The 14032-nt window shown below is 37.4% G+C and overlaps 1 protein-coding gene across 4 annotated transcripts in view; it reads right to left on the bottom strand.

Annotated features, from left to right (window-relative positions):
* trappc9 (trafficking protein particle complex subunit 9) overlaps positions 1-14032 on the bottom strand; it is a 189757-nt gene that overhangs the window by 147040 nt on the left and 28685 nt on the right. For all 4 annotated transcript variants that reach the window (XM_016661912.1, XM_007574313.2, XM_016661913.1 and 1 more), the window contains 2 exons: positions 9801-9946; positions 3734-3819 (listed from right to left, as the gene is read on the bottom strand). In XM_016661912.1, coding sequence (XP_016517398.1) covers positions 3734-3819; positions 9801-9946 — 232 coding nt within the window. The remainder of the gene's footprint in view (positions 1-3733; positions 3820-9800; positions 9947-14032) is intronic.

Here is a 14032-nt window from a genome sequence, read left to right as displayed (position 1 = left end):
ATAGAAACAATGTGAGCCAAATGTTTTTGATTAAACACTTTTCATACTTTTAATGATAAAAACGTAATACTTAACAGTAGCTAATATGACATTTTGACTGAAAAAATTGCTTTTTCAAGTCAATTAAGTGAAAATTATTCACTCAGGTATGGAATAACGTACAGATACACTGTTAGGGCTACATTTGACAAACATTTTTTTAGTGACATTGTTGTTGTCATGTATGCATGCGTTTGTCTAGATTGTGTTTTTTCTCTCTGCAGGTTTGGCAGCAGATTCCCAGACTGTCATCTTGTATCTTCTCCGTCCTTAAGTGGAGAGAAGAACTACTACCATGAGTTCACACTTTCGGAGAAGAAGGAGGAAAGAATGACAAGCTGCAGCATCTCATTTTGTTTCCCATGTTATCAGAAGTTCAGTGTTTTGGTCCAACAGCGTGCGCTTCCTCAAATCTACCCATTCTGCTCTTTGGCTAAAAAACAACAGCTTCTGAAAGTTAAGTAGTTTGGGCTGTTTTCCACAAAAATAATCACACCCACAAAACTCAGACCAGTCACACAACAGCTTTGTTCATTATCTCAGTCTACTCTCAGCTGAAACGTAAACATGTTTCTCAAAGTAAATCCTTTTCTAATCCATCCAACTCCATTTGCGTTTCATTCCAACAGAAAGTGAAGAATGAGACACAGATCAACACAAGTCCTTGCATTTTATGCACTAAAATATCTTAAGTTCTTTTTAAATCACCCTGACTTTAGAATTTATCTAAAAAAGGCTAAATGCGCTAGACGTTTTCACGGTTAGCAACACCGCTAATCAAATTTTAGCTCCCATATTAACACATTAGCCAAAGTGTGTGCACCAATAGCGACTTGTCTTTTGGCAGCGATTATGTCAAAAGTCTTGAAGTTAGGTAGTGCAGAAGGACTGTGCACCGTCTTTTGTATTTGCATTTCCCATATAACAAAGTCTTTTATTTAAATGGAAATGCATAATTTCCCACTTTCTTTTAAAAGCAGAGCAAATCCATCCTTTCTGTAAATGTGCTGGCCAGACTAAGTTGAGTACACGAAGTAGGAGAAAGTACAAATGACTTGCCTTTCTAATAGCGTATCGTTGGGCTGACTCTGAATGGGTCAAAGTCGCTTACGGTGGCCCCAAAATTGAAAGTTAAAGAGGCTGTACTGTAGTAAAAAAAAATAAAAAGAAGCACTTAAACAAAAATCTATAAAGCTGAGCTGAGTATTAGAGGTGAAATCGTGTGGTGACTGAAAATGGGGATCTGTTTTGTCAAACTGAGCGGTCACCTTGGCAAGAGATGATGGAAGGGAAAACTGTGTGTGTGCGTGTGTGTGTGTGTGTAACCTTGTGTTTTGCCGAGTTGGTTGATGCAGTCTTCCACCAGTTGCAAATTAGCTCTAGACAGCTTACATAAACCTATTTGTCTCTGCGTGCAGGACTCTACAAGACCACCTGAGGATCCTGGCTGCCATGGAGATGTAAAGGGCTTCAGCCTGCATCTGTGATCTGATCAATCCACCGCTCAGTGGGAGGAACTGATGGCTACGTCATTACAGCCTTACCATGGCCATTATGTTGGTCCAACTTACAGAGAAATAAGCAAGAGCTTCCTGCAGAAATGTAATGTGTACTTGAGTGAATATTAATACACTGGATAGAGTTCCCTGTAATGTCTGAAAATATTAGAATAGCATCAATTATGAGGAAGTAAAGTGAAAAAAAAGGGGCGAACATCGTCATTGTTGACTCTTCAGACAGATATAATGTATTCATTTTATTAAAAGTCTTTGAGACCTATATGGATGTTTTTGACAACACTGCAGTCTTATCAAACTGTTTCTGTCTTCTGGTTGTAGCCCCAGAACCAGAACCAAACCAAGCAGCCACTAATATGGAACAAAATTACAGAAAACTGCAAAGACGCTGAAACACTGAGTTCCTTTAAATGAAGACTAAAAATCCTCTTGTTTAAAGTTGCTTTTGATTAGTTGTGACTGGGATATTGACTTGCTGTGCATTAGAGCTGCACCAATCTGATATTAATATCTATATCAGTATCAATATTGACAAAAATTCTATATTTGGTATTGGTAACAATGTACCCGACCCATAAGGGCAGGTCCATTCAGTCTAATTCTATGCTTTGTGCTCTAAGCGACAGCATGCTTAATTATTTATTTTACATTATATTTAGAGTTCCTAGTTGCTCTTTCTCAACCATTTAAAAGATTTATTGGAGTTCAATTTTATATTTAACCAAAGAAGTTAACTTATAGTTTTCATCAGTTTCAGTTTTTTTTATTATTGTGTTTTACACTGGCTGTTCTGCTTCTCATTGTACTGACTGAATAAAGTAAAGTTATGTTATTTTTATCAAAATATTTTTTTTTCCTAAAGAAAAGATGCATTTTAAGTCAATTCAGCACAGTTTTTCTGTATCTTATTGGAATCGGTCGATAAAACTTAGATATCTATATCAATATCAAAAGTGAAAAAGTGCATACTGTATATCTGGCAAAATGCAATGTTTATTGCTTGTTTCATAATGTGGTGATTGTATGATTTTTTGTTGATGTGAAGAACTTTGAACCACCTTGTTGCTGAAATGTGCTATAAAGATAAACTTCACTTGGCTTATGCTGTTATCAGATGAATCAGGAGGGATGAATCAGCCAACAAGACAAGTCCAATTTTCTTTTGGATCAACTGAGACAGCTGCTGAGATGATGAGCCCAGGAGCTCTGCTCACAAAACTTCATTCAGTTATTTGTTCTCTACTTTCCCGATAATTAAAGAACCATCACTTTTGACAAGTATTACACTGTGGACGGTTCCGTGTGACGGATATCAGACAGATAAACCCTTTCTCCGGTCAGGCTTTACATCACTGCATGTGTAAACAGACGCAGCGGTAAAGAAAAGAATTACTGTCTAATCTTTTGCAAACACAAACCAAACGGTGGCCTTGCCCTTGCGTCTACTTCTCCAAAGCTGCGGCACAGGAGTAACGGAGTGTGTTAATGAAAAATAGATGTCACTGAGGTGTTGGTTTGCGCCTCGGCTGGAGGTCCTTTAATAACAACAAAATGTTCGGAGCTCAAACAGCTGCTGTCACCAAGCAGCTTTCAGAATTGATTAAACTAGACGCCCTGATGTCTCGTGGCTCTTTTACGCCTCTGTTTTGCTCTTCAAATGAAATAGAGTGACCCTACCTTTTTCACATAACATGAATTCTATCTTTTCAAAGTGGAAAATGCACGAAATGATGAATGGAATGTTTTTGAATGACGTCTTTTGTTTGCATGAGCTGCTTTCTCAGTGTCAGAAGGCTAAAATATCTGACATTTCTAAAGAGAAACTTATACAGAACTAGCTAAGCAATGAGGAGTCACAGAAACCAATTTCTATGTTGGACTCACCACATTAGCTGCGATTCCATTCTCCACATAACTGCACAATTTTGTATTTTGAAAAATAAATTTGCTTAATGGAAACACACCAAACAGGTTTTTGATTTAAAGAAAAAGATACAATGAGGTGGTTTTCACCATTCTCCATTCTTAAGACCTTTCTTAAACTATTTTATTTAAAGTGCTCTGTAAATAAAATAGTTTTGTAGTTTAGTGTACACTTTTGTTAAGTTTGTTTTTATAATATAATTATAGGGTGTGTAATGATACATGCATTGTGTTTGTTTTCTGCTTTGATCTACCATGTTCTCCACACGAAGCTCGTAGGGCATCGGGTTGTACACCATCAGCTGGACTTCACAAACGTCTCCTTGAACCCACTGGAAATCTATGAAGAGACGACGAGACAAATGGTTAGATTTCACTTCAACTAAAATATTCCACTAAAATACTTTTACAACAATTTTAAAGTGTAGAACAAACATGTCGATATTTCAGTTTATGTGGCTCTTATGACTTTTTGTTATAGGGATGAAACTGTTTTCAGTTTTAATGATTACCATTATATAATTTTATACAGATTTCTATTTTTATTTGTATTAGTTTTTTGCTTCAGAACAAACATAAACCAACCAAAAGTATCAAGTCTTCTTTAGTTACTCAGTTACAATGACTTGGGTAACTTTTTGAAAAAGAAACTAAGCAGTTTTACTTCAGCATACCTCTACTCAAGTGCTTTCTACTAAACGTGTTGAGTTAAAACACGGAGGTGTTGCATTCAGTTATTACTTCTGTATGAAAAATGTAGATCACAAAATGATGAAACTATACTGATTTTCACTTACAACAACAACAAAAAAAGAAATCCAAGGAAGCACCGTTCGACTGTACTGTATTTGCAATTCTTTGAAGGTAAATTGAAAACTTTTGTTGTACGAAGAAGGTATTAAGCCCCGTTGTAGGTTTTTCTCCATTTGTAAATGTTCCACATTCTCGTACAGTTGGATACTCCGTTTGCAGTAATCAGACTTGCAAAGAGGGCCTGAAAAAAAAAATATCCCATCTCGAACCCTGGAAGGGAAGGAGATTTATGGAGGGCGAGCCGCAGCCGAGGCCCCAGGGAAATTAGGCCAGTTCAAAGAAAGATATCTATAATATGACTGTCTGGAAAGCTCCATATTACCACAGGTCTAGCTTGCAGGCATGCTCTAGCAGCTGGCCAATTAAGTGTGAAATGCACCTCAAAAAAAAAAAAAAAAAGTATTTTGCTGCCATCTCATTTGTGCATCATAATTCTCCAAGTTAGAACTAATATTCAGCAGTAATCTTCAAAAGGCTTCAGCTTCATAAAACATCATCACAGAGAGCGATAATGGTAGCCATCCATCAGGGCTGTTTGCTTGGGATTCCTTAAAGAGCAAATCATTTTGTCAAACAGCCTCTAACACAATCTTAAAATGATGTTTATGGTGAGAGAGTGAAGTGGGGGGTGTTTACTGAAGCTACTGGACCCTGCAGAGAAATGTTCTGTAAAACTATCAGCAGTATTAATGTGCCCATCTGAATAATTTATCATTTATGCACACAGGGTGCAGAGACCGACGCAAAATCCATGCGTGGAAAACGAAGCGGCTCTACAACACGACAAATATCTGGTAAACAAACCAAAACGCCAGCGCTTGGGCCTGGTTGACTCTATAGAGTCATGAAAAATTTAAGTTGTTAAGATTTGAAAGAAATATTCAGCTCATTTCGCAAATGGCCAAAAAATGTACTGTGCATTTATGACAGAGATTTCAATGTTACAATGGAGATTAGAAAATGGCCACAACACTAGGAATGATGGAACGCTAATGAAAATCTGCAGAATCTAAAAATTTTTAAAATTGTTTGCCAATGCAGAACAATTGTTAGGTTAAAACCTAACAAAGCAAAGTATTTGTTACAACACACTTTCAGAAATTTCACAGTGACTTTCACAGTGACTTTTCAATGATATTCATGACAAGATAAGGCAAGCTTATTTGAATAGTACGTCAAAAACAAGACAATTCAAAGTACTTTACATGATAAAAACATCAGAGAAAACATTGCGTTGCAGTGGTATAACAAAGGAAAGCAATTGGAATGCAAACTACAATTAATGATGTTCCAGTTGTTATTAATCAAAGACAGCTCTAAACAAATGGGTCATAAATCTTGATTTAAAGGAAATTGGTGTTTCAGCTGTTTTGTAGTTTTCTGGAAGTTTGTTCCAGATTTGTAGAAGCTGAATGCTGATCATCCATGTTTGAGTCTGGTTCTTTGAAGACTGTGTAATCAGTTTGATAAAAGATAATCCCAGAAATTTTCTTTAGATGATAAAAGACCAACTTTGTAACTGTCTTTATCCGTCTCTCAACGTTCAGATCTGACATTCTAGTCGTAACAACTGAAGTTGTGCGCCGACTCTGGATCGTTCCTCTTTAGATCCAAAGACAATAACTTTAATTTTGTTACTATTCAGCTAAATAAAGTTGCCACATCCACACATTGACTTGTTCTGTGCATCTACTCAATGTTTGAATGGGTTTATAGTCACCTGGTGACAACGGAATGTAGACCTGTGTATCATCTGCACAGCTATGGAAACTTCAAGTTATTATTTGCAGAAATCTGAGCTACTGGGAGAATATAGATATTAAATAAAGAGCCCCAGGAAGGAACCTTGGGTGTGATTTTTGTCCACTCCAATGAGAAGTTACCAACTCGAACCAGTCAAGTACCAGAAGACTTCTGGTACTTAACAATATGTCATGGTCAACAGTATCAAATGCTGCATTGAGGTCCAACAGAACCAGCTTTTTCCACAGTCTGTATTGATGTGATTCATTGACGAGGGCAGTCTGAGTACTTATGGTGGGCATGGAAACCCGACTGACAGACACCATCACTGCTCATTGTTAAGAAGCTATTTAACTGTTGAAACACGGCCTTTTCCAATCACTTTGCTGATGAATGGGAGGTTGAAGATTGGCCTGTAATTTTCCAACACCAACTTGTCCAGATTGCCTTTTCAGCAGTGGTTTGATAACTACTGTTTTTAAAGCCAGGGAGAAAACACCTGACAAGAGGGATGGGTTTACAATTTCGATCCGATCATACGCAACGACAGGCTAGGCTTTCTTGAAGAAAGTTGTGGCCAAGATAAGAAGAGAGCAAGGGGATAGGAATAATTGATCTATAATTTCTTTGAAGCCTTTGTGGATGAGTTGATAGAATTGTGCAATTTTCTCCAGATTCAACACTGGAACTGGACTGAACATTGATGTGCAAGCTAGTAACCTAATTTTCAAAGTTTTCTCAGTTAAGAAGTTAGCAAATTCACTGCAGGTGTTCATGTGGCAGATTTGAGAGGAAAGCAACACAAACAGAGAAATTTAGACTCACAAATCCCAGTATATGACCACACTCATTTTCATCAAGACAAATAATGTATGTAGCATCACTGCCATGCTTAGTGCTACTAAAATTAAGGGACACTGCAAAGTTATTACAGATGTAAACAGCACTAAGTGACCATAAAAATAAAAGTCACAACTTTGAGCTAATAGTTGTAGATGCATTTCAAGCAGACATATATATGATATATATATATATATATATATATAAGCGTCCAAACACTCAAAGGGCACATAAAGTAAAAGTCACGTCCCTGTGTGCCCATTCAGCTCTGTAACAGATGGCCTCTCATACAGGTCAGAGTAAACGGCTCGCTGTAGACAGTTCTTAAAGCAGTCTCAGAGCAATTACAGAGGGAAAAAAATCTCCCGTTTTATGGCTGCGCATCAATCTGACTCATTCTGAGTGACTTAAAGAACAACAACAGATCGTTCCTGCACTGACAGACCAAAGTTGCCAAATTGAACCGATGAAAGAGGAAAGATGATTAGTGTGAAGCCATGAAGCTTTACTGCCAGCTACGTGTTATAGATACGGAAGAGCTGCATGAGTCTGAGTCACCTGTTTAAAGACTTCAGAAGCCGCCAGTTTCCTCACCAGATCACTCAATCACCACAGTCACTAAAAGAATGAATTTCTTCTCAGCAGCTTTTCGTCAAATGAAAAGCAGCTCCAGAGGCTATGAAACATTAAGGCTGATCCGGGTTATGTTTTTGTAATCATTAGCAGTTAATCAAGTTGACTGTAGAAACACTTGTGTGCAGATTGGTTGCTAAGTGGTCTGTGTGAACATGTTAAACCATACAGTCACACAGCAGGTGTAATCCCTTTATTTTAGGCTAAATGAGTTTGCTTTTCTTGTTTTTGCTGCTGTAGATTTTTCTCTTGATTTTAAATGGTTTGCTGAAATCGCAGCAGGCTCCAATCTAATCTAGCAGCCAACAAACTGATTTATATTTTTATATAGAGATTAGAATACAAAAATACATATGAGCACTGATGACAGCAGTACATTGTGGTTTGGGTTCGGAGGGTATATAACAAAGACTGTAAAAGTTAATGTAGTAGAAAAGCTAAAAGGTTAATTAAATTAAAAATGTCTGACACAGAGATGTTGACTTGGCCGCCTAATTCTCTAAATCTTTATTCAACTGATTTTCAACTGTGTTAAGTCCCAACAGGTGTATTTTGGATACCAGTGATGACTTGTAAAGATATTTTTAAAAACTTACCTGTAATGGTTCCCACAAGCTTTCTGTTGCTTTCACAGATGTATTATCACAATCTAAGCTCAATTTGAAAATTTGACCAATGACTTAAACTATTAAATGTCACTTCAGAACAGATGACTCTGGTTTGGTGTTTAAATTAAAGGGCTATTTTACCATTTCTAAATTAATCTGGATTCATTTTGAACATTTCAGTGTTAAGTATGTACAGCAGGTCTGACATGAAGTGGGGATTTCTGGAACGAACCTAAAACACAGGTTGAGATTGGTTGAAATCTTTATTCATTTTGCAAAAACACACACAAAAGAGCTGTGTTAGTGCTTTGTTGCCATCACATTAGACTGAAGCAGGCATGAAAAGTGCAAGTTAATACCTGAATTTAAATCTTCAACACTTGTCGCACTTTGTTTATAACATAGTTTTGATTTATGACATTCAAAACGTACTGTAGGGTTTGGGAAAACAGAAATGGGAATCGGGTAGATGGTGTATGAGGAAAGGTTTAAGTCACGCCTCCTAAACTGGGAGACATGAGAGCGATTCATGCTGGACATTTTGGAAACATGTTGGACGCCGTACTCACGTTGTGAGTGCTGACGTTAGCATATTTTACACTGTACTTTAAATGTGATAGTTAAGAATTTTAAAGATGTAATAGGTTACTGCTTCTGCTGTTATAGTTACAGCTTCTGAAGAAGACAGTGAAATGTCTGACAGGAATGATTCTGATGATGCTGTTGCAGATTGTGAGAACTTCCACAGACTTTCAGACTAACTATAGGAAGTTGGAGAGCTGTTCCACTTCTGATTACAGTCTCTTTAGGTAAAGCTTAACAGTAACTTCCTACAGTTTGAGGAAAAAGGAGAAAATTGTGAAATCTAAGGATTTCTGGTTACATTTAGCAACATTTTCATCGATGCTATAGATGTCAACTGCCAATAAAAGAGATTTGAGGTCGCACTTCTATCTTTATTGCAAGTATTGCTACTGTCATCTGTTGGAATAATTTGCAAAATATAACATTGATGTTTTCTTTTTTTCAAATTGAAAAACATTTTTCTACCATGAGGTTAGGACAGTGTGTCTGCTTAAAAAGTAAAATAAAACAACAAATTTGATTAGAAATGATCAGAAAGTTATCTATGTGATTATCATGAAGCACCATCAGAAGCATTGATGAAAATATTCAGAAATTTTAAGAAATGAGCTCAGCTCTAGATTGAACCAGCCTAATAGCGTTCACAATGAATCCGTTGCCTTGACCAATCAAAATGCTTGAAAGAAGGCTTTGCATTAGCCAGCCAATCAGTGACGATCTCTTGCATTTCATTGAAAACGAATGGAAGCGTAAACTGTCAACTTTACAATTCCTAGTTTGGGGATTTCAAACATTTTTTTAATGGCAAAATCTTTTCAAAGTTCAAGGAGAAGCAGGTCGAAGGATCTGTTTGCTGTATTGTCAAAGATTTTTACATTGATTATTGAGAAGAATATGGAGAATCTCTGAATGTAAATACAGATAAATTATTTTTTTAACAGTAACTTCCTACAGTTACTGTTAAACTGATCTATAGAAGTCAATGACGTAAGATTAAATTTATTTTCATAATGATGTCAAAAAGGGTCAGAACTTAAATGTTAGCTTGAACTGGAAAAGACAAACAACCGTGGACTCCGTTAACCTTGTCTGGACTCACCTATCTTCTTACAGCGCTCCTCTCCTCTGTTGTGCATGATTATGGGTGAGTAGATGAAGGGACTGGCGGTGGACACGCTCTGTCCCAGCAGGCTTTTCACTTTGTGGGGCCGCAGACTGGTGGGCAGATTGAGCAGCTTAACCGATCTGGGTTGAAGCACAGAAATATGTGTTAGGGGGTGAACTGAGCTAAACTTTGGGTTACTATTCACAGGAAGTTAGTTTGAATTTGCTTGGGTTGCATGAAATTCAGATCACATTGCTGAATATTCATGAATATTACAGAACAAAGCTTGAGATTTATGGTTGGGCTTTCTGGGAAAGGTTACAAACTCAGCAAGCAATAAAACACAAAGACACAGGTAACTTTTGAACAGTGTTTACCCAAAACTTCCACAAACAATGGACTTAAAAAAAGCCCCTAAAAGTAATGTATAATCACATCAGCCTTTAATTATCTCATTACTTCTGCTTAACTTGGTTGTTTTCCAGCTTCCTCCCACATTAACTAGTTCCTGGAAGGCTTAAAACTTAAAACTCTGCATGCATGTTCTGTCCATCACAGCTTATTGCAGGCACCAAAGTCTAGTTTTTGGAAACATAACTTTGATGAGTTACGTTGCAGATTTTTCAGTCAGATGGGCCGTAAACATTAAGATTTTTATGTTTCTTCGTAGTATTAAAATTGGGCAACTGAGTCTAGTTAGTTTGCTCCATTCTGCCATGAACAGCCCGACTTCCAGTGTGTCAGCCAACAGAAGCACTGGCACTCAAGCAGAAGAATGATGACCATGGCAAACGGCCCATGTTATTAGAAGTACCTCAGATGTGGAGATCTGGGAACGCCTTTTGGTAATAAACGTGTCAGGCGACAACAAAGCACATCGTGAAGTGTTCCTGGGCTGCTGATCTGTATGGCAGCCAACAATGAAAAAATACTAAAAATACTACAGCAATTTGAGAGTCAGTAAGGCAGGGTAAAGCAGGACGCCTTCGAAACATTTTGGTGATGGCACAGTTAAAGTGATAGTTGGGATGGTAGGACAAAAAAAGGGTCTTATGGTTTTTATGGCCCCCACAAAGTCCCTAGAAACTCTGAAAGAATAAAGTATGTGGATACATGACATAGTTATAATATCCAAACTTACTGCCACATAAACCCAAATCATCAAGTCAAAAGTATTTGGGGGCCAAAAAATATAATTAAATAATCAACTAGAAAATTTCTGAAGAAATTTAAAAGGGGCCTGCCAAAGTGTACCCGGCGGTTGGAACCTAGCGTTCTGATGCTAAAAATTTGCATGCCAAAGTAAGCTAAATGTACTCAATAGCATGTGGAAAGTCACAAGCATGTTAAATAACATGGAACTGCTCCACTCAGTATGTTAAAATTAGTGTATATGCTAAAATTAGCCAAAATGCTAATGTTAGCCTAAATGCTGACAGTGGAGTGGGGTATAACAAGCATGTTGTCTTACACTGACTTCCTCCATTCAGTGTGCTGAACATGGCTAATAAATGAAAACAACAGTTAAAAAGCTTATTTTAGGGAAAAGGCTACTGCTAATGTTTGAACTAATGTTAATGCACTGCCTTCTGATTTTTAATATTCCTAAACTAAAAATCAGATGCTTACTTTGTGGCACTTGTCTAAAACTCTGATTTATACTTCCTGGCAGTTCGTTACCAGAAAAAAAAACGCTCATTTCTTGACACCAAATTAATAAGTAATATTATTGTTTAGAAAACATAAGCTCTTTTGAAAAACTGCTCATCGTTTTAGACGCAACAAATTTAGAGTTGGTAAACTTTGCAAAACTAAGTATCTGACGTTTACTTTGTGGCACTTGGTTACCAGAAAAGGCACTCATCTCTTAGCAACAGATTAACAACAAATATTATTGTTCAAAAAGACATAAGATTTTCTCTGCTCTTTTGAAATACTACTTATCTTATACGAAGAATTCTGCAGCTGGTGAATCTTGCAGAAAAGTGAAAATGTTTGTTTTTGTCATTGGTGATAAAAATACTATAAAACAGATATTGAACACAAAAGTAAAAATCTGATTTATACATCGTGGCAGTTTGTTACCAGAAAAATCGCTAATTTTTTAACACCAAATCAATCAGTAATATTATTGTTTATAAAACAAGTTTTTTTTTTAAATACTACGCGTCTTATTCTACTTAACAATTCTGCACTTGGTGAATGTAGAAAAGTGAAAATGTTTTGGGTTTTTTTTGTCATTGGTGGTAAATATACTATAAAACAGATATTCAACACAAAAGTAAAACTCTGATTTATACTTTGTGGCAGTTCGTTACCAGAAAAAAACGCTCATTTCTTGACACCAAATTAATAAGTAATATTATTGTTTAGAAAACATAAGGTCTTTTGAAAAACTGCTCATCGTTTTAGACACAATAAATTTAGAGTTGGCAAACTTTGCAAAACTAAGGGGGCGTTTACACGACAACGATCCAACAAAAACGGAAGTTTTGTTCCATTTTTGTTGGATCGTTTACACGAAAACGTTCTAATTACGATCTGTGTTTACACAGTAACGGCACACATCGAAAACGTGTAATGCTCTCGCTGCGCCTAGTTGGTGTTAGGTTCTTTGAAACTGAGTGCGCATGTGTTTAAAAAAAAGTTCTACTTGAAGGCATGTGGATTAGTGTTTCCCTATCAGGTACCGTTCTCCCATAGATTGGGAGAAAACACGCATTGTGTGCATCTGATTAGGGCGCATGCAGTTGGAAAAAGTGGGATAACTTTGCTGCAACACCTTGTTTGAGCTTTCACAGTGTCTGTAGCGGGCCCCGGACTGGAAGCTGTTTATTGTTTTTACCTTGGAATGGCCAACAGTCTGTTATTCCTATATAAATTTGATAAAATAGGAGCTCCCGCCCTTCCCATATCCGTGTCGTCTGTCACCTTTTCCAGCAGTTAAAACAGTTTAATCCGTTGCTAACAAGTCGTAACCTGTTTTTCCGAGCCGCCTTTAAACGCAACATTGACGCTGAGACGCTCGTGCTGGGTTTACACCTGTGAGGCAGCAAAGTAGACCTGCTGCTGCGGCGCAGGTGTGTGTTAGAATCATGGCAGCAAACCAGCAAAACGTAAATAACTTTGCACAGTTTTTTCCCCAGACTAACCGACTGAGTTGAGTAAAACTGTTGGATGCAGGTAATGATAGCTAAAAGATGACTAGCTAATATCAATACAGCACGTTAAGCTTGTTAACAAGTAGCCTGTATGCTATTGACGTTGTTGTTTATGTTCAGCTACGTAGACTCATTTTTCCCCCCCCGCCAAAATAAGTCGATGCCCCCCCTGTTAAACTCGTCTGCAGCCGGGGCTGGTCCGTAGTTCTCTAGATAAGAGGCTGAACAAACAGCCGTGTATTTTGCCACCTGGGAAGTGCGGAGCGGTGAAGAGACACTGAGGGAACCGTATCTGATGGGGAAACAGTAACACCAGCATTGTGAGTAGTTTCTTCTTCTTCTGTGGATTGTAGGAAGCAGCTATGTTTTGCGTCATACTATGCATGAGCTGGGGATTCTCTGGAAGAAAAGATCCGTTTTCTCGGTTTACACGACAATGGAAAACGGTACGTTTTAGAAACATCGCACTCTGGAACCCGTTTTCAATCTGTGCCGTTGTCAGAGAAAACATTCGGTGGTTTCGTGTAAATGCGCACTACAAACGCAACAAAACTCTTCCGTTTTCCCCCGAAATCGTTGTCGTGTAAACGGGGCCTAAATATCTGACGTTTACTTTGTGGCACTTGGTTACCAGAAAACGCGCTCATCTCTTAGCAACAGATTAACAACAAATATTGTTATTGTTCAAAAAGACATAAGATGTAATGCTCTTATTTTGTCAGCCCACTGTAGTTCTAAACTTCTGCACTGCCCTCTTCTGTACTTACTGAGTTCCACCATCTCTGTAGTTCTCTACATCTCTGCTCTCCTCAGTGTTCTATTGCGTTGGTAATTAATCCTCTCTGAAAACTGTAAGCAATGCATAGTATATGCAATGCTTTACATATACTATGCATTGAAATGCCTTGCAAAGCATTGCAATGCTCTCCTATGCATTCATATGGCAGGCCCCAATTACCTACTAAAATTATGAGGATGTGATATTTTAATTAAACAAGTCAGATTTTCTGTATTAACAGATGAATACTTTGTTGTATTTAACATTTTTTAATACTTTTAAGTAGA

This window comes from Poecilia formosa, unplaced genomic scaffold (genome assembly GCF_000485575.1).
Source record: "Poecilia formosa unplaced genomic scaffold, Poecilia_formosa-5.1.2 Scaffold349, whole genome shotgun sequence".
Taxonomy (NCBI): Eukaryota; Metazoa; Chordata; class Actinopteri; order Cyprinodontiformes; family Poeciliidae; genus Poecilia; species Poecilia formosa.
This window is presented reverse-complemented; position numbering and strand designations above follow the sequence as displayed.